This window comes from Natator depressus, chromosome 27 (genome assembly GCF_965152275.1).
Source record: "Natator depressus isolate rNatDep1 chromosome 27, rNatDep2.hap1, whole genome shotgun sequence".
NCBI classification, from domain to species: domain Eukaryota; kingdom Metazoa; phylum Chordata; order Testudines; family Cheloniidae; genus Natator; species Natator depressus.
The window spans coordinates 1555305-1576446 of NC_134260.1; the positions used below are offsets into that span (position 1 = coordinate 1555305).

General features: G+C 44.2%; 1 protein-coding gene across 2 annotated transcripts in view; it reads right to left on the bottom strand.

Annotated features, from left to right (window-relative positions):
- Window positions 1–21142, bottom strand: part of MYO1D (myosin ID) — a 339856-nt gene that overhangs the window by 165318 nt on the left and 153396 nt on the right. For both annotated transcript variants that reach the window (XM_074940974.1, XM_074940975.1), the window contains exons 15-16: window positions 18168–18334; window positions 6145–6352 (exon numbers count right to left, since the gene is read on the bottom strand). In XM_074940974.1, the coding sequence (XP_074797075.1) occupies window positions 6145–6352; window positions 18168–18334 (375 nt within the window). The remainder of the gene's footprint in view (window positions 1–6144; window positions 6353–18167; window positions 18335–21142) is intronic.

Consider the following 21142-nt stretch of genomic DNA (forward strand, 5'->3'; position numbering starts at 1 on the left):
CTCTGGTAATTAAAAGAAGCTTGTATTTTCCCCAGATCTCAGGTAAATGTTTGTAACTTATCAGGCAAATTAAAATTACACACCGCAATTTTTTCATGGGGTTGTGGAGTAAACTAAGAAAAAATACCCCACTCTTAGTCCTGTCTGTTTCAGGAGCATGCTCCAGAGGTAAAAACATTACTGTACTAGGGTGTTTATAATGGATGTCGTTTTATATCTTAATACACAGCCAGTCCCAAACCCAGCTGAAAAAGGAGGAGATTTGGCATCAGGTTGGCATTTGGCCACAGAAGTCTGCCAGAAACTGACATTATGGGTATGTCTACACTGCAGTTGAACACCTCAGGCTGGCTGGTCTTGTGGAGATTGGGCCGCAGGGCCATAAAACTGCAGTGTAGATCCCCATCATGGGGTCCCTGAGCCCAGACGTCTGCACTGCAGTTTTACAAACCCACAGCCTGAGCCCCACAAGCCCAAGTTAGCTCACATGGGCCAGCCGCAGACACTTAGCTGCACTGTAGACATACACTCCGAGTCCTCATATTAATCAAGAAAATAAATGGGTATTCTAGAAACAACACACAGTGCCTCCACCTGAGTGTTGTGGAATATAGGTGAGGGCTATGGCACAGCTTTTGACATGTATAATTAAAGAAGTTAGCCCAGAAAACTAAGATCATCCTGGCAATTTGAAATACTGGCATACTTACTGGCCATAGCATGGAGCTGGCAGAGACACTGAAAGAGGAAGAAGGTTTGGATAGCATGCACCCAGGAAACAAAAAATGGAAAGGGGAGACTGTGAATGTACTACTTGTATCCATTTTAAAAAGGCCTCCATTGACGCATGCCACTCTACCTAACCTCTTAAATCTCACTCAGATGGAGAGGTAATTTCATAGAATATCAGGGTTGGAAGGGATCTCAGGAGGTCATCTTGTCCAACGCCCTTCTCAAAGCAGGACCAATCCCCAACTAAATCATCCCAGCCAGGGCTTTGTCAAGCCTGACCTTCAAAACCTCGAAGGAAAGAGATACCACCACCTCCCTAGGTAACGCATTCCAGTGCTTCACCACCCTCCTAGTGAAAGTTTTTCCTAATATCCAACCTAAACCTCCCCCACTACAACTTGAGACCATTACTCCTCATTCTGTCATCTGCTACCACTGAGAATAGTCTAGATCCATGCTCTTTGGAACCCCCTTTCAGGTAGCTGAAAGCAACTGTCAAATCCCCCCTCATTCTTCTCTTCTGCAGACTAAATAATCCCAGTTCCCTCAGCTACTCCTCATAAATCATGTGCTCCAGCCCCCTAATCATTTTTGTTGCCCTCCGCTGGACTCTTTCCAATTTTTCCACATCCTTAGAATCATAGAATCATAGAATATCAGGGCTGGAAGGGACCTCAGGAGGCCATCTAGTCCAACCCCCTGCTCAAAGTAGGACCAATCCCCAATTAAATCATCCCAACCAGGGCTTTGTCAAGCCTGACCTTAAAAACTTCTAAGGAAGGAGATTCTACCACCTCCCTAGGTAACGCATTCCAGTGTTTCACCACCCTCCTAGTGAAAAAGTTTTTCCTAATATCCAACCTAAACCTCCCCCATTGCAACTTGAGACCATTACTCCTTGTCCTGTCCTCTTCTACCACTGAGAATTGTCTAGAACCATCCTCTCTGGAACCACCTCTCAGGTAGTTGAAAGCAGCTATCAAATCCCCCCTCATTCTTCTCTTCTGCAGACTAAACAATCCCAGTGCCCTCAGCCTCTCCTCATAAGTCATGTGTTCCAGACCCCTAATCATTTTTGTTGCCCTTCGCTGGACTCTCTCCAATTTATCCACATCCTTCTTGTAGTGTGGGCCCAAAACTGGACACAGTACTCCAGATGAGGCCTCACCAGTGTCGAATAGAGGGGAACGATCACGTCCCTCGATCTGCTCGCTATGCCCCTACTTATACATCCCAAAATGCCATTGGCCTTCTTGGCAACAAGGGCACACTGTTGACTCATATCCAGCTTCTCGTCCACTGTCACCCCTAGGTCCTTTTCTGCAGAACTGCTGCCTAGCCATTCGGTCCCTAGTCTGTAGCGGTGCATTGGGTTCTTCCGTCCTAAGTGCAGGACCCTGCACTTATCCTTATTGAACCTCATCAGATTTCTTTTGGCCCAATCCTACAATTTGTCTAGGTCCCTCTGTATCCTATCCCTGCCCTCCAGCGTATCTACCACTCCTCCTAGTTTAGTATCATCCGCAAATTTGCTGAGAGTGCAATCCACACCATCCTCCAGATCATTTATGAAGATATTGAACAAAACCGGCCCCAGGACCGACTCCTGGGGCACTCCACTTGACACCGGCTGCCAACTAGACATGGAGCCATTGATCACTACCCGTTGAGCCCGACAATCTAGACAGCTTTCTATCCACCTTGTAGTCCATTCATCCAACCCATACTTCTTTAACTTGCTGGCAAGAATACTGTGGGAGACCGTATCAAAAGCTTTGCTAAAGTCAAGGAATTACATGTCCACTGCTTTCCCCTTTCACAAACCCAGATGAATACAGAGGTTTTCCAGGGATTACTCATTTATTATATTTTATTAAAGGAGAATTAATGAACAGCATGCATTGTACATGCTAATGATTTGAAGAGACTATAATGACAATACCGTCTGCTCATACAGCACTTTTCATTCTTAAAGTGCTGTATATAATAAAAAGCCCTATGCAGGTACACAAACAAGTATTAGCCCCATTTTATAGATGAGGAGATAGAGATATTAAGTGACTTGCTCATCACACCTCAGTAAATCAGCAGCAGAAAGGATTAGAAATCAGGACATCCGGACTCCAATCCCATGCTCAAGGCTATGTTGCTTTTCTGTACACAGCCTACTACAGAGTCCCCCTCATACCAGGCTACTCTCAGGAGGTTCATATGCTACTCCTGGGGGGAATTTTGTGCCATTGAGCACGTGCAGAATTCATATCCCTGCAGATTTATTTTCTCCACAGAAAATATATTCCACCGGAGAGGTGCTGCAGTTATGTCTTTAACCCACGAGGGGCTGCTATGGCACCAGAAGAGAGGGCAGCCAGCTCACCATCCATAGCAGTGAGCTACAGAGGAAGGAAGGAAGAGGAGGCTGCATTACTCACAGCGCCCTGCCTATGTGGCCAGGAGAGGAACATCAGAGCGGCCATACTAGGTCAGACCAATGGTCCATCTAGCCCAATATCCTGTCTTCCAACACTGGCCAACGCCAGATGCTTTAGAGGGAATGAACAGAACAGATAATCATCAAGTGATCAAGGAGGCATGGGGATGAAGAGGGGGGAGAAACAGGTAGAGTGGGGCACACGGGGCTGCTAGCTTCAGAAAGGCTAGTGCGGGGGACAGACTGGGATGGGGGCTGAATGGAGGTACAGGACCACATGGGGACTGGCAGAGGGGTAACTGAGTGGGGGTGCAGGGACACATGGTCCCTTCCAGTCCTATGAATCTATGGGGACAGGGGCAGATGTGCTGGGGTCAGCCAGGGTCTGTATCAGGGAGGCTCCCTAATGATACCTCCCCCCCCACCCACAGGGAAAAAACTATATTTCTATATTTCTCTCACCCACACCCAACAACCCTCCAGGTTCACTCCCATGCGTTTTGGCCCATTCTTTTTAACAGGCTTTAATTGACACACCTGCGTAAGGATTTTTATTACCTTTCAATACCTGTAATCTTTAAATCCAGACCAGCAGTCCCCAAACTTTTCAGCGTCTCACCCCCACTTACCCCTGTCTGTGCCCCACCCCCAAGATGGGAGTGAAGGCTAAGAGGATTAAAAAAAGAATTAGACAACTTCGTGGAGGATAGGTCCATCAAGGGGCAGGGATAGTGTCCCTAGCCTCTGTTTTCCAGAAGCTGGGAATGGGTGACAGGGGGATGGATCACTTGATGATTCCCTGTTCTGTTCATTCCCTCTGGGGCACCTGACATTGGCCACTGTCGGAAGACAGGATACTGGGCTAGATGAACCTTTGGTCTGACCCAGTATGGCCGTTCTTATGTGATGTGGACATGGGTGAGGGGGCCGAGGCTGGAACTGCAGCTGGGGGTGGGTCTGGGGCCAGAGCCGGAGCCACAGCCAGGCTGCAGTGGGGGCTGGCAGCTGGGCCCTGTTCAGCTCCCTTCCCAGCCCCGCCCCCAACCTTGGCGCCAGGCCAAGAACAAAACTGCAGCCAAGGCTGGGGATGGGACCGGGAGGAGGGGCAGGGGCAGGGCCACAGCTGGGTTGCAGCGGGGGCCGGGGCCAGCAGCCAGGCCCGCAGCCTGCTGCAGCTCTGCCTCCGCCCCCAGCCCAGGAACAGAGCCACAGCCAGGGGCAGGGCCTGGAACAGAGACGGGGCCGATGCTGGAGACAGAGCCAGGCAGAGGGGCTGAGTGGCACTCCCTTCTCACCCCACCATGTGGGCTGGCCCAGGCATGCCCCACAGTTTGGGGACCTCTGATCCAGACCTCTGATCCAGCTCACCTCCCATTTCCTTCAGCCATTTAATCAGAAATGGAAATTTATACATCAACATTTGTCAATAATGTGTTCTCCCAGTAATTTGTTAACTACAGGGAAACCCAAATTGCTCAACCTCCAATGATAAGGAGAAACAGTAACTGGACATAGTGGCCTTGGATTTGCAAGAATGTTAGAGGTTATTCATTCAAAGAAGTGTCATGAACCTAAAAGGTTTAATTTAGTCTGACTGTCTTGCAAACCTATATAAGATATCAATAGAGAAATACAATTTTCAATTCATTGGGCCATTTAATAAAAATGGTGTGATCCATCTACATGGTTTACAAAGCTTTTGCAGTCTTTCTAATAAATGCGTACCATTCCATGGGGCTTTACACACCTCTATTGTAACTTCTAACACCCAAATGTCAGCGGCTACTATCCTCAATTAGACAAGTAAGGATCAAAGGCCCTGTTTATATCTCCCCAGCTCCAACCATGGGGATGTCTCACTTTCAAGACCTACTTCTTTCAAAATCTTGCCTTTTAGGCAAACTTCTTAACAACTCTTTTAGATTAGCATAAGAAATTTCAAGAAATTCTTTCCTTTAGCTTCTCTACAGTTGCAGAAGACAGAGGATGCTTCACTTACATAGAACTCAGTGGTATAAAATAAACAGGTGGCACCTGGACAGGCTCTCCCAAAATAATAAAGGCCAGCTAGGAACTAAACAACACAATGCAGGGAAGCTCAAATAATTTTATCAGTCCCTGATTTTTCAGATTAACAAGACATTGAGATAGAGACATGGAACTTTCAAGCAGGAAGAAATTTTTTCCCCACTAAAACGGAATGGCCCTGCTAGCCATGGGAGAATACCATATACATGCCAGCACATGCTCATCTGGGATGCAGGAAACCAGGAATGTGACTGAAACCCAGATCTTCCATAAAGCACTGGAGCTCTTTTTCGTAATTCACATTGCCTATGTTACAAAGCCAGATTGCTCCAACAGAAACTGTCCCAAAAACTCCTGAAAAGAATTCAGTAGACAGGTAAGTCTTAAGTAAAAAGATTACAAATTTCTATTGCTTAGAGGAACATCTTCCATAAGCAAGAGTATCATATCTCTGGCTGTTCCTCCTTGGTTAGACCAAGTCAGTGTAGCGCCCTGATATATCCAGAGCCATTCTGCTTCGACTTAGTAGTAACAGAATGTCAAAACTATTTACCCTAAGGATAAACACACAGGCCCCCGAGTCAAACCACATGTTCTATGTGAACCTCTGGGCAAAGTGTGTTAATTTACTCATAAATATTCTCTCGGTCTCAAAAAGACCTACTTTTGTTGGAGATCTTACATTTTGCAAGGATATACAGCATGTTTATAGGTTCAACAGAGCACACATTATAACATATCAGGTCTCATTGGACTCTAGTTCATCATTTTATGTAGAAAAGTATAGAAAGAGCTGAATACAGCTTTTCAAAAATCAAATAAACTGCAATTCTGTTAAAGCTTTGTGCAGACTCATCACCTTTGTGAGATTACCTTGAGAAGGCTTGGTAAGGAGAGATGGTATTTTATGAACACTAAAATGAGGTTTATCAGTGCACTAAAGCTAACTTTACCTTCTGTAGGAAGAGGACAATTCTAACAAGCATCTTGGCATGCAGATCCTCCAAGGTGAAGAGCGTCCGTGGAGTCCGTATGAAAATCTTGGTCTTCCCATAGGCTACATCATGCTGAAACCCACAGCACTCAATCAATTTCTTCACAGCTTCTTTGTCTGAAGAGAGGTCATGGTTTGGCCAAGTAAATTCTGAGACCATCTTGTACCTGGATTAACACAAAAAAATTAAATCCATCATCAACTTCCCATCTGTGCTCCCAAGCCAACCCATAAACACATTTTAGAGTTTATCTTTTAGATTAAGATTTCAGTTCGCTGATGGCTGTAGGAACTTAAGATATTCTGTGGATGCGATGGGATTCCATGAGAAGTACAAAAAGGAATGCGAGAAGCAGAGCTGAGGATGGATGATTTGTGGAATACCAGTAAGAACTACCACAGTCACCCCAATAAGAACAGATGCAACATGGCAGAGCCCATCCATAGATCCTTGCAGGATAAGCAGATGCGCTACTCAACTCAAGTTATTTCTAGACTTTCCATTTCAACAGTTTTTAAACATTTGCTAAGAACAAAACCTTTATTTAAACTTATTTCTTTGCAGAAGTCAACTGAAATTGAGCTATGTACTTAATGTTTATTCAGAAAAACTGGACCTTTTTAAAATCCTGCACTCATCTCCTGCCCACCATTTCTGTACCACTCCCAGATTAGTTTCATTATGCTAGAAAGTGGCAAGCAGTTGTGTGGCACTCTGCACTCCAAAGCAGTACCCTGGCACCTCTATATTTACCATGGTGATATAATTATGATATGTTTGGAACAAAGTATGCCCCTTGTGAGGTATCATTTTAAAAGGCTTGATCTGTTGAACATTAATATCCTATTGGATTGTATGTGCTATCATTGTATGGGAAGTTATGAAGTCCTGCTGTGTGTTTGTTACTGAAATATGGTGTAAGATTGGGAACACCCATAACCAGCCTTTCAGGTACAACAATGGAGTAGCTGATGTTGGTCTAATAAAGGGAGTCCACACTCACAACAACTATCCTAGAAACTGTATACAATGGAGACTTCTCAGAGATAGCACGTAGACAATAGAGACTGCTTTCAACAGGTATGTTAGCAACAAGAAGGCAGTCAGGGAAAGTGTGGGACCCATACTGAATGTGGGAGGCAAGCTACTGACAGACTATGTGGAAAAAGCTGAAGTACTCAATGCTATTTTTGCCTCTGTCTTCACGAACAAGGTCAGCTCCCAGACTGCTACACTGCGCAGCACAGTATGGGGAGGAGGTGAGCAGCCTTCAATGGTGAAAGAACACGTTAAGGACTATTTAGAAAAGCTGGACATGCACAAGCTGGACATGCACAACTGTTCAGGAAGGACAGGCAGGGCAGAAAAGGTGGGGGAGTTGCACTGTATGTAAGGGAGCAGTATGACTGTTCAGAGCTCAAGTATGAAACTGCAGAAAAACCTGAGTGTCTCTGGATTAAGTTTAGAAGTGTGAGCAACAAGGGTGATGTCGTGGTGGGAGTCTACTATAGACCACCGGACTAGGGGGATGAGGTGGACGGGGTTTTCTTCCGGCAACTCACAGAAGTTACTAGATCGCAGGCCCTGGTTCTCATGGGAGACTTCAATCATCCTGATATCTGCTGGGAGAGCAATACAGCGGTGCACAGACAATCCAGGAAGTTTTTGGAAAGCGTAGGGGACAATTTCCTGGTGCAAGTGCTGGAGGAACCAACTAGGGGCAGAGCTCTTCTTGACCTGCTGCTAACAAACCGGGAAGAATTAGTAGGGGAAGCTAAAGTGGATGGGAACCTTAGAGGCAGTGACCATGAGATGGTCGAGTTCAGGATCCTGACACAGGGAAGAAAGGAGAGCAGCAGAATACGGACCCTGGACTTCAGAAAAGCAGACTTTGACTCCCTCAGGGAACTGATGGGTAGGATCCCCTGGCAGAATAACATGAGGGGGAAAGGAGTCCAGGACAGCTGGCTGTATTTTAAAGAATCCCTATTGAGGTTACAGGGACAAACCATCCCGATGTGTAGAAAGAATAGTAAATATGGCAGGCGGCCAGCTTAGCTCAACAGTGAAATCCTTGCTGATCTTAAACACAAAAAAGAAGCTTACAAGAAGTGGAAGATTGGACAAATGACCAGGGAAGAGTATAAAAATATTGCTCGGGCATGCAGGAGTGAAATCAGGAAGGCCAAATCACACCTGGAGGTGCAGCTAGCAAGGGATGTTAAGAGTAACAAGAAGGGTTTCTTCAGGTATGTTAGCAACAAGAAGAAAGTCAAGGAAAGTGTGGGCCCCTTACTGAATGAGAGAGGCAACCTAGTGACCGAGGATGTGGAAAAAGCTAATGTACTCAATGCTTTTTTTGCCTCTGTCTTCACGAACAAGGTCAGCTCCCAGACTACTGCACTGGGCAGCGCAGCATGGGGAGGAGGTGACCAGCCCTCTGTGGAGAAAGAAGTGGTTCAGGACTATTTAGAAAAGCTGGAGGAGCACAAGTCCATGGGGCGGGATGCGCTGCATCCAAGAGTGCTAAAGGAGTTGGCGGATGCGATTGCAGAGCCACCGGCCATTACCTCTGAAAACTCATGGCGATCGGGAGAGGTCCCGGACGTCTGGAAAAAGGCTAATGTAGTGCCCATCCTTAAAAAAGGGAAGGAGGAGGATCCTGGGAACTACAGGCCAGTCAGCCTCACCTCAGTCCCCGGAAAAATCATGGAGCACGTCCTCAAGGAATCAATTCTGAAGCACACAGAGGACAGGAAAGTGATCAGGAACAGTCTGCATGGATTCACCAAGGGCAAGTCAGGTCTGACTAATCTAATTGCCTTCTATGACGAGATAACTGGCTCTGTGGATGAGGGGAAAGCAGTGGACATGTTCTTCCTTGACTTTAGCAAAGCTTTTGACACAGTCTCCCACAGTATTCTTGCCAGCAAGTTAAAGAAGTATGGGCTGGATGAATGGACCATAAGGTAGAGAGAAAGTCAGCTAGATTGTCGGGCTCAACGGGTAGTGATCAATGGCTCCATGTCTAGTTGGCAGCCGGTATCAAGTGGAGTGCCCCAAGGGTCGGTCCTGGGGCCGGTTTTGTTCAATATCTTCATAAATGATCTGGAGGATGGTGTGGATTGCACTCTCAGCAAGTTTGTGGATGACACTAAACTGGGAGGAGAGGTAGATACGCTGAGGGTAGGGATAGGATACAGAGGGACCTAGACAAATTGGAGGATTGGGCCAAAAGAAATCTGATGAGGTTCAACAAGGACAAGTGCAGAGTCCTGCACTTAAGATAGAAGAATCCCATGCACCACTACAGACTAGAGACCGAATGGCTAGGCAGCAGTTCTGTAGAAAAGGACCGAGGGATTACAGTGGACGAGAAGCTGGATATGAGTCAACAGTGTGCCCCTATTGCCAAGAAGGCCAATGGCATTTTGGGATGTATAGGTAGGGGCATTGCCAGCAGATCGAAGGACGTGATTGTTCCCCTCTATTCAACATTGGTGAGGCCTCATCTGGAGTACTGTGTCCAGTTTTGGGCCCCACACTACAAGAAGGATGTGGATAAATTGGAGAGAGTCCAGCGAAGGGCAACAAAAATGATTAGGGGTCTAGAGCACATGACTTATGAAGAGAGGCTGAGGGAGCTGGGATTGTTTAGTCTGCAGAAGAGAAGAATGAGGGGGGATTTGATAGCTGCTTTCAACTACCTGAAAGGGGGTTCCAAAGAGGATGGCTCTAGACTGTTCTCAATGGTAGCAGATGACAGAACGAGGAGTAATGGTCTCAAGTTGCAATGGGGGAGGTTTAGATTGGATATTAGGAAAAACTTTTTCACTAAGAGGGTGGTGAAACACTGGAATGCGTTACCTAGGGAGGTGGTGGAATCTCCTTCCTTAGATATTTTTAAGGTCAGGCTTGACAAAGCCCTGGCTGGGATGATTTAGTTTGGGATTAGTCCTGCTTTGAGCTGGGCGTTGGACTAGATGACCTCCTGAGGTCCCTTCCAACCCTGATATTCTATGATTCTATAAGTCCATGGATCCAGATCTAATGCATCCAAGGATGCTGAGGGAGTTGGCTGATGTGATTGCAGAGTCATTGGCCATTATCTTTGAAAACTCGTGGCGATCGGGGGAGGTCCCGGACAACTGGAAAAAGGCTAATGTAGTGCCCACCTTTAAAAAAAGGGAAGGAGGAGGATCCTGGGAACTACAGGCCAGTCAGCCTCACCTCAGTCCCTGGAAAAATCATGGAGCAGGTCCTCAAGGAATCAATTCTGAAGCACTTAGAGGAGAGAAAAGTGATCAGGAACAGTCAACATGGATTCACCAAGGGCAAGTCATGCCTGACCAACCTGATTGCCTTCTGTGATGAGATAACTGTCTCTGTGGATATGGGGAAGCAGTGGACGTGATATATCTTGACTTTAGCAAAGCTTTTGATATGGTCTCCCACAGTATTCTTGCCAGCAAGTTAAAGAAGTATGGGCTGTATGAATGGACTATAAGGTGGATAGAAAGCTGGCTAGATCACTGGGCTCAACAGGTTGTGATCATCGGCTTGATGTCTTGTTGGCAGCCTGTATCAAGCAGAGTGCCACAGGGGTTGGTCTTGAGAACAGTTATGTTCAACATCTTTATTAATTATCTGGATGATGGGATCGATTACACCCTCAGCAAGTTCGTGGATGACACTAAGCTCGGGGGAGAGGTAGATACACTGGAGGGTAGGGATAGGGTCCAGAGGGACCTAGACAAATTGGAGGATTGGGCCAAAAGAAATCTGATGAGGCTCACCAAGGACAAGTGTAGAGTCCTGCACTTAGGATGGAAGAATCCCTTGCACTGCTACAGGCTAGAGACCGACTGGTTAAGAGGCGGTTCTGCAGAAAAGGACCTGGGGATTACAGCAGACAAGAAGCTGAATATGAGTCAACAATGTGCCCTTGTTGCCAAGAAGACTAACAGCATACTGGGCTGCATTAGTAGGAGCACTGCCAGCAGATCGAGGGAAGTGATTATTCCCCTCTATTCAGCACTGGTGAGGCCACATCTGGACTATTGCATCCAATTTTGGGGTCCCCACATCAGAAAGTATGTGGACAAATTGGAGAGCGTCCAGAAGAGGGCAACCAAAATGATCAGGGAGCTGGGGCACATGACTTATGAGGAGAGGCTGAGGGAACTGGGATTATTTAGTCTGCAGAAGAGAAGAGTGAGGGGGTATTTGATAGCAGTCTTCAACTACATAAAGGGAGATTCCAAAGAGGATGGAGCTAGGCTGTTCTCAGTGGTGGCAGATGACAGTGGGGGAAGCCTAGGTTGGATATTAGGAAAAACTATTTCACTAGGAGGGTGGCGAAGCACTGGAATGGATTACCTAGGGAGGTGATGGAATCTCCATCCTTAGGGTTTTTACGGACCTCCTGAGGTCCCTTCCAACCCTGATATTCTATGATTCTACGCTTGACTCATATCATAGCAAAGGTTCTTTCCAGGAAGCTGAAAGAAACTACAAAAGAGGGGAAGTGACATCATCACTTGGCCTCTCCCTTCCCCCACAACTCAACACCTACAAACACATCTGGAGAACAAAGATTGAACAGGGGAGGTGGTCCCAGGCTAGAAAGGAGAGGCCTGTTTATTCAGGAACTATACCATCTACCAGGGTGAGATATTGTTTGATTCAAATCCTGTCTAGTTAAAAGAACTCAGATTGCAATTTTATTTTTATTTCTTAGGTAACTAACTTTGATCTGTATGCTTATTACTTATAATCACTTAAAATCTATCTTTTTGCAGTTAATAAATCTATTTTATATTTTACCTAAAACAGTGCATATTTGTTGAAATGCTTGAGGAATCTACTCAGTGAACAAAAGCTGGTGCATATCCTCTTTCTTTTGAAGAAGTGGCAGACTGGGTAATAAAACTTACACTGGTCAGGCTTCTGACCAGGGCAAGATGGTACTGCTCTATGGTCCTAGGCTGGGGAGCTGAGGGAATTGGCTGGAGCCTCTCGATTGTTGGTTCATGAGCGGCTGGCAAAAGCATTCATGTAACTCAGTTGGGTGTGTCCCTGACTGTGGATGTCTGTGTAAGTGCAGTACCTGGAGAGGTTTGTGGCTTAGCAACAGCATCACAGTGTGAGAGAGCCCAGGTTGGTAAGCCAGAGGGCTCAGAGGTACCCCAGTTTCAGGCTGCATCCCATCACAAGCTGATCATCAAGTAGGTGGGTGCAAGAACTATTCTCCTTTATCAGGCATTTAATTACTCACTTTTCCAAACTCCCCACACACAAACAAAGAAGCAGAAAACAGTTCAGCATTAAACAACTATGAATCAAACGGGAAAATAATCAGATCTGACTCTGCTCTGCCATAATGTATGCTATATTTGAGAAGTGCTGATTGGATAAACAGGCTTTTGCAAGGGAGCAACGATGAATTTTCTGCATATGATTTACAGACCTAATCAATAATGCAATAGGCAATTTCACCATAACAACATTATCTCTATTCATGTTCTAAAGGAAACACATTCAACATAGTTTTAACTATTTGCCCATTTAAAAACCCATGAACCGAGAAGTCAAAATTCAATCCCAATTTTCTAGGCATGGATTTTTTTCAGTTGGCAAGCTAATTCAGAAATAAATGTTAGATGGACAACCACAAATCTGGTGTCACAACCTTAGAAAACCTTTTTATAGGAAATAGGGTCTAACATAAAGTTGCTGGGGTTCATTCTATAACAAAAAAGAGAGTATTAAACTGACTAAAATATATACAATACTGTCACTGTTCTATTAAAATTAACCTCTGAACAAACTTGACAGCAAAAAACCTGCTCTAGCACATGGTTCGAAGCAGGCCCCAGTATATCAGTGACAGACGGTAATGGAAGGCACAACATGATTGTTTATTAAGAGTATGCTAAAGTGTATAGAATCATAGAATCATAGAATATCAGGGTTGGAAGGGACCCCAGGTGGTCATCTAGTCCAACCCCCTGCTCGAAGCAGGACCAATTCCCAGTTAAATCATCCCAGCCAGGGCTTTGTCAAGCCTGACCTTAAAAACCTCTAAGGAAGGAGATTCTACCACCTCCCTAGGTAACGCATTCCAGTGTTTCACCACCCTCTTAGTGAAAAAGTTTTTCCTAATATCCAATCTAAACCTCCCCCATTGCAACTTGAGACCATTACTCCTCGTTCTGTCATCTGCTACCATTGAGAACAGTCTAGAGCCATCCTCTTTGGAACCCCCTTTCAGGTAGTTGAAAGCAGCTATCAAATCCCCCCTCATTCTTCTCTTCTGCAGACTAAACAATCCCAGCTCCCTCAGCCTCTCTTCATAAGTCATGTGCTCTAGACCCCTAATCATTTTTGTTGCCCTTCGCTGGACTCTCTCCAATTTATCCACATCCTTCTTGTAGTGTGGGGCCCAAAACTGGACACAGTACTCCAGATGAGGCCTCACCAGTGTCGAATAGAGGGGAACGATCACGTCCCTCGATCTGCTGGCAATGCCCCTACTTATACATCCCAAAATGCCATTGGCCTTCTTGGCAACAAGGGCACACTGTTGACTCATATCCAGCTTCTCGTCCACTGTCACCCCTAGGTCCTTTTCCGCAGAACTGCTGCCTAGCCATTTGGTCCCTAGTCTGTAGCGGTGCATTGGATTCTTCCATCCTAAGTGCAGGACCCTGCACTTATCCTTATTGAACCTCATCAGATTTCTTTTGGCCCAATCCTCCAATTTGTCTAGGTCCTTCTGTATCCTATCCCTCCCCTCCAGCGTATCTACCACTCCTCCCAGTTTAGTATCATCTGCAAATTTGCTGAGAGTGCAATCCACACCATCCTCCAGATCATTTATGAAGATATTGAACAAAACCGGCCCCAGGACTGACCCCTGGGGCACTCCACTTGACACCGGCTGCCAACTAGACATGGAGCCATTGATCACTACCCGTTGAGCCCGACAATCTAGCCAGCTTTCTACCCACCTTATAGTGCATTCATCCAGCCCATACTTCCTTAACTTGCTGACAAGAATACTGTGGGAGACCGTGTCAAAAGCTTTGCTAAAGTCAAGAAACAATACATCCACTGCTTTCCCTTCATCCACAGAACCAGTAATCTCATCATAAAAGGCGATTAGATTAGTCAGGCATGACCTTCCCTTGGTGAATCCATGCTGACTGTTCCTGATCACTTTCCTCTCATGTAAGTGCTTCAGGATTGATTCTTTGAGGACCTGCTCCATGATTTTTCCAGGGACTGAGGTGAGGCTGACTGGCCTGTAGTTCCCAGGATCCTGGGAAAAGCTGTATTTTTGCATATAAATACAAATATAAATATACATATAAATATCAGCTGTAAAAGCTGATATTTTTAAAATATCCCTCATCGTCTCAAGATGAAAAGTTTTTGCATTTATATTTGGAAGGGCTCAGAGCTCTCACTCTCAAATATTATGCAGTACATAAATATTTTACACACACATACCAAAAAACTTTCGTTTGGTTTCAGATCTCTGCTCTCTATTCCCAGTGGAAAAATGTTTCTGCTATAATTAATTCACTGGGACATGAAATGGAAAAATCTTTCACCTTAGACATTTCACATTAGATGAAAGAGACAATCAGGGTGACAGAACAAATCCGCTTTTTATTAAGCAGACCTGATGGGGTCAGACAAGAGGAATAAAATGTCAGATCTAAAACCTGTACAACAAGGTGGAGGAACATTTTATGAAAGAGGTGGAGAGAAATTAAAATCCCCAGAAGAGACAAGGCTGCATCAACAAAAGAGATCCAACATTTAGACAACATTACAGGTATCAATTTAATGCAGGGCAGTTTTATGCTCATTTTCTCTTAATACAACAACTGGTAGTATTAATATTGCCAGAATACTGCTGCAGGCTTTCCATTTCTCCAGCAGCATGTGCAATGCAAGCTCACTAATTCCTTCTCTGAGGCAAAGAGCATGACCCCGATCCCCTCCCAAGTCAAAATCCCCAAACTTTACTGCTAAATATAATGAAGCAGGACCCAGAATAAATCTGCTGCCTGACAGAATAGCTCTTCCCCTCCCCCATGCCTAAAGATCTCAACAGCCTTCAAGGTCATCCATACATTAAACATCCTCGTCTGCACTCCTTTGTTTTTCTCTCCCCTTCATTTTTAAACTACAGAAGGAAACTGTACAGAAAGAAGAAAGGTTGCTTTCTAAAACCTACAATCCTCAATGAAAGTCTCCTGAAATTCAGACATAATATTTGCTGATAAACTCGGGGTTGAACATGAAGTGCAATATTTCTATCACAACAATTCAGCTGGTTGGGTTTCCAGTGTTATTTTCATGCCACACTTAATGTTACTTTAGAAGAGGCATTAGAACTGGGAATGTCAACAATGAAAAGTGTTCGATTATATCCTCAAGAAACCAAGCTTCCCGGCCACCACCGTCCCCCCAAAATACCAAGCCATAAGATTTTTGGCAATTTAGATGTTAAAACCAATAATGCAACACACAAGCATTTAATAACAATGTATTGATTTCAAGATGCATTTTACCCGAAGGATGCCAGTGAAAACAGATTGACTGTGGGCTGGATCTAAATATGCTTGATCTTACTTTACTGAAAGGGATATTTGGCCAGGTTCTAGGATCTCTACTCAGTTCTTAAATAACCAGACTCACTGTGACTGCAGTGGGAGCTTTCCTGAATATAAGTTCTAACTAAAGAGAGTGAGGAGGTCAGAATACAGTATGTTAATTATTGTTTCTCTCACTTCTGCTAATAAAGTGAGATATCGAGTGTGTTAGGGCTAAGCAATGCAACAAAGGTTTAAAAGGTCATACCAATTGCTATACATGAATCTAATTTTCCAGCTATTAGCTTCGTTTTGCTCTCAGACATACAAGAGCTTATCATATATCCACTAAACAGTAGCTTCTTGTGCAATCATAAGAGCAGATTTTAATGGATTCCTGATAATGTGCATGTGTGACTGAGGGCAGAATCAAGCCCTAAACTTGTATGATGCTGAAAAGTGACAGTTCATGACAAAAATGAAGTACAATAAATACTATTTGTTGAACCATACTCTTCTGTTACTCTTCAGCTACTGGAAAAATCCCATCAAAGCCATATCAGTCATTAAGAACAGCAGTTCTTCCAATTCTTTCTCTCCAACACTTGCTTATTCTTCCCACACTCAGGGTCAGTTTCTCACTTGCTCAAATGAGTGAAAAACCAAAACCGATTCAATGATCCACTAGCAAGATGATATGTTTCAGAATGGCAGCCGTGTTAGTCTGTATCAGCAGAAACGAGGAGTACTTGTGGCATCTTAGAGACTAAAATTTATTTGAGCAGAAGCTTTCATGGGCTAAAGCCCACTTCATCAGATAAATGTAGTGGAAAATACAGTAGGAAGATTGTGTGTGTGTGTGTGTTTTAGTTAGTGTAATGACTCATCCACTCCCAGTTTTTATTCAAGCCTAATTTAATGGTGTTCAGTTGCAGATTAATTCTACTGTTTCTTGGTGGAGTCTGCTTTTGAAGTTTTTTTGTTGAATAATTGAGACTTTTAGATCTGCAGTTGAGTGTCCAGGGAGGTTGAAGTGTTCTCCAACTGGTTTTTGAATGTAATAATTCTTGACATCTGATTTGTGTCCATTTATTCTTTTGCGTAGAGACTGTCCGGTTTGGCCAGTGTACATGGCAGAGGTGCATTGCTGGCACATGATGGCATACATCACATTGGTAGATGTGCAGGTGAACAAGCCTCTGATAGTGTGGCTGATGTGATTAGATCCTGTGATGGCGTCCCTTGAATAGATATGTGGACAGAGTTGGCAACAGGCTTTGTTGCAAGGATTGGTTCCTGGGTTAGTGTTTTTGTTGTGTGGTGTGTGGTTGCTGGCGAGTATTTGCTTCAGGTTTATTATGCTCAAATAAATTTGTTCATCTCTAAGGTGCCACAAGTACTCCTCGTTCTTTCTAGCAAGATGATGAAATTTTAGATATGCACAGTACTTTACATATGTGGTAAGAAACCTTAGGGCTTGTCTTCACTACCAGGGTAAGCCGACCTAAATTACACTACTCCAGCTACGTTATTCACCCCAGCTACTTTATTCATCTTCACTGCACTGCGTCGATGGGGGATGCTCTCCCGTTGACTTACCTTACTCTTCTTGGAGAGCTCTCTCCCATCGATTGCATCAATTGCAGCAGTGTCTATCTCCCCGGTAGTGAAGACAAGCCCTTAGCTTAAGCAACATTTCTACCTAATAAATACAGAGTGCAGCATGCATCAAAAATCATGTTTTCATGGCGTCATGTCATATCATCTCATTCCTATCCTCCCACCTTCTATTTATAAATTCACTGAGTCCAAAGGTTTCCTTTCTGACCCATGTAATGTCACTCCATATTTGAAAAGTGTTTTTCTCCCCCAGGAAAGGAAACTTTCCATACTTCTCCAAAAATATAAGACAATATTTAGAAAAGAAAACAAAAGACACTATTTAATTCTGTGTCTAGAGTTAATTTTTGTGGGGAGGATCCTCATTGTCCATTAATTCTAACGATACTAAGACAGTAACAGAACACTGGTTCAGTCTAATTGGGGTCATGGGGTTTTCATCCCTGCTGTTTATAAAGGGTGGAAAATGGTAGGCCATAAAGAATGCACTCCTCAAGTCTGTGCATCTGCTGCCATATCAGGCTGAGACAGCCAGCACCCTTCTGTGACCCACAGTGTTTTATCCAAACCACTAGTGTGCGCTCAAAAAAGAAACAATATATGTGTACCATTCATGACTAAAGATCACCAGACTAAAGGATTCTATATTTACAGATCATAGTGAAGGCAGATCATTAGATTGTGCAGCTCAACCAATAGCCTAGAAAGCCGGCAAACATCTCAAAAAAAAGCATGCACTAATTCCCTTCTCACCTGTGAAGAAACTTTTCATATGTTTGGCGGTAGGCAAATCCTGCCCGTCGGACCCTCACATTCTCCAGAAGTCCAAGGTATTCCACTTGATGCCTGCAACGTTCTTCATCAAACAGCTGTGATGATTTTTTTTCATTGGGCTTAATGCATCGGACATAATATGGCTCCTACAGGGACAAATCAAACAATGACTTACACAGAGCTAAGAACTTTGTGAAGGATACAATTTACTAAATAAAACACACAAATGCACAATTAAAGTAAGTATGCATTCTCCTAAACAGTTTGCCTTTGAATATGAACATGATATAACATATTAACTAAAATTTTCTCTTCAGTTACAGAAAGGAAACAAGACAAAGCTACTGTCATTAAGGAGCATTTGGGGTAATAAGGTGACCCGGAGGGACATGTTTGCAAGGCATAAATATAGACAAATTAAGGGGTCCCAGTACAATAATGAGTCACTGGCACAAAAATGACATGCATCCTTGAAAAGTATAGAGTCAGATTCCCCCAACTGGTCCAAAGAGGTGCAAATCGACCACTTGCACTCCAGAGGACTTTATCCCAAGGGGGGGAGAGAGCTGTGTTTCACCACTCACATTTAAAGATTCCACCAGGGGAGCACAACGGTAGTTGCCACCATGAGCCCCACCAAGTGAGGCTGCTTCACCACTCACTTTTCACGGGGTCACCTTGCACATCCATAACTTTTCTATAGCAGGCCCTGAGCCTGGCTTACCCATAACCTGATTGAACCACATCTCAAGCACCCTTGGTCAATTCTAGCTCAGGCCCATATATGCCATTCAAGCAGCATAGAGAGACCATATAGGTTCCACAACTGGCTAGGGAAGAATTCTTCTAGAACAGAAAATACAGAGAGTCAACTTATGCTGCCCCACCTGGTGCTTGGTAGAGGGCATACTGGAAGGGGAGCCTCTGTAGGGGTGAGTGCCATAGAAACTCTGAACTACATTGGGCTATAGCATAGCCCATGGGCTTCTTCAAATAAGGTTGCAGCCAATTAGAGAAGCCTCTGGTAGCTGCATCGGTCTCCAGAATGCCAAGAACTGAAGCAGCACGAAGGTGGCTTTAAACTACTTTTGCCACGCCCTCCCCAAGCAGTTGTCCTGTATTGCTTCACCTGCAAGGCACAACACAGAAACCATTTCCCCTGACTCAGAATCCCTCCACTGACTCCTTCTAAGCAACCTAAGACACTGATGACTGTTCCTCCCAGCACATTCCCATTTGATCTCTTTGCTTTGCAAACAATGAGTTTTGATTTTTCATTAGTTCCTTTCTGCCACCCCAATCTGTGCCTTTTTTCTCATGCTGCCCCCTACTCACAGAATGCAATCCCCATCCCAGTACGTCAAGCCACAATTCTCCCTGTTAAAAACCCATTTCTGCAAGTCCCAAAAGAAGCAAGTTTATAATTAAACACAAAAACTAAGTTATCTCAATCTCTGGATAGAGTCTTGTATTCCTCTAGCATAACTTTAAATCTGCGAAGTAGGCAGGGCAAGGATTATCTTCATATTACGTATGTGCAGCACCAAGCATATTACTGGTGCTAAACAAACAAGAAGCAGCCAGGATGAACAAGATGTAAGAGCTTCATTAAGGAAATTTAGATAATCCATATATATGATGTGAGATTGAAGAGAATTGTTAACAAAAGGTTAAATGTTTGCCCATTCATTCATTCACTGGATCAACATTAAGTCTGAACTATGATATGTATTTTCCTCTCTCAGTAGAAGAACAAGAAGTGTTCTCCCTGTGGAAATGAAGAGACAGTACTATGAACAGTTCATACATTTTACATCATACTTCTGTAAGATTTTCTTGTTTGGAATGTCTTAGCAAAATGAATGTACACTTTGAACATTGTACTTCTTCAAAAGGATAAAACATTCATATTTTTAACATGAGTCAAGTAGCCAAGAGTAACTGTCGAAAAAATCCTTGCCTGAAAACAAATGGCTGGCAAATGCCCAGTCTTCGTAATATGTAGCTCACATGTCGTCAACAAAATATTCAGATAATAAATAACTGGATTTAATTTTTTTTAAATTACAAGTCAATGTAATCTTTATTCATGTTTAGAGCAGGTTTAGGAAACCTCAGCCCAGATAATGTCCGAAAAAAGCTATTTTATATTTGTTCTGTGAATTATGAAAATAGGAAAGTTTAATCCATGCTTACATGAAAGTTACCTTTCCTTAAGAAATAAGGTCCACAGATTCATTACAATGGGTACTTCAGCCTGCATGAAGCCTGGGGGCAGAACCAGCCCTGTGTGACCTGACCCTTTCTGGACTGTAATCTCTCATGCCTTGTACACTTCCATAATATATTGTCTACTCCACCTAGCACCAGAGGACTTGGAATCTCTGAGTCCTTGACATTTCAGGTGGAGGATACAAAAAGGCACCCAATCTCCTCATGGACTCTATGTTTGAGGTAAATTTTCAGAGCCCTTCTAACATTTAAGATGTGCCACCTCTCCTCAGTGGGATGCTGTGGCCTTGGACACAATGGAGGGAGAATCACTTCTTGGGAGGCACGGAAGGAAGAGTTCACCTTTGGGTGAAAAGATTCCGGAGTTCTGAGTACTACCTTGTCTTCATGAAATATGCAGTAGGGCTCCTGCATAGAAAGCTCTGCCAACTCAAACATTCATCTGGAGGACGTGATGGCTATCAGAAAAAAAGCCTTGATGGACAAATACTGACATCCGTAGTTCACAGGGGGTTTTTTTGGTCAGGGCCCACATCACAAGTGGCAGGTCTCATTAGGGAAACAGAGGCCTGCCTGCCTGCTTGGCTAACCGGACTGCTTAAGGAATCTGGCTACCCTGGGTTTGTGTGTCAGAGAATCCAGAGACTCGGCAGACATCTGACTAGCAATAGGGCCGCACTGGAGACCTTTAAAGCCTTCTTCAATACAAAATAGTTGGAATT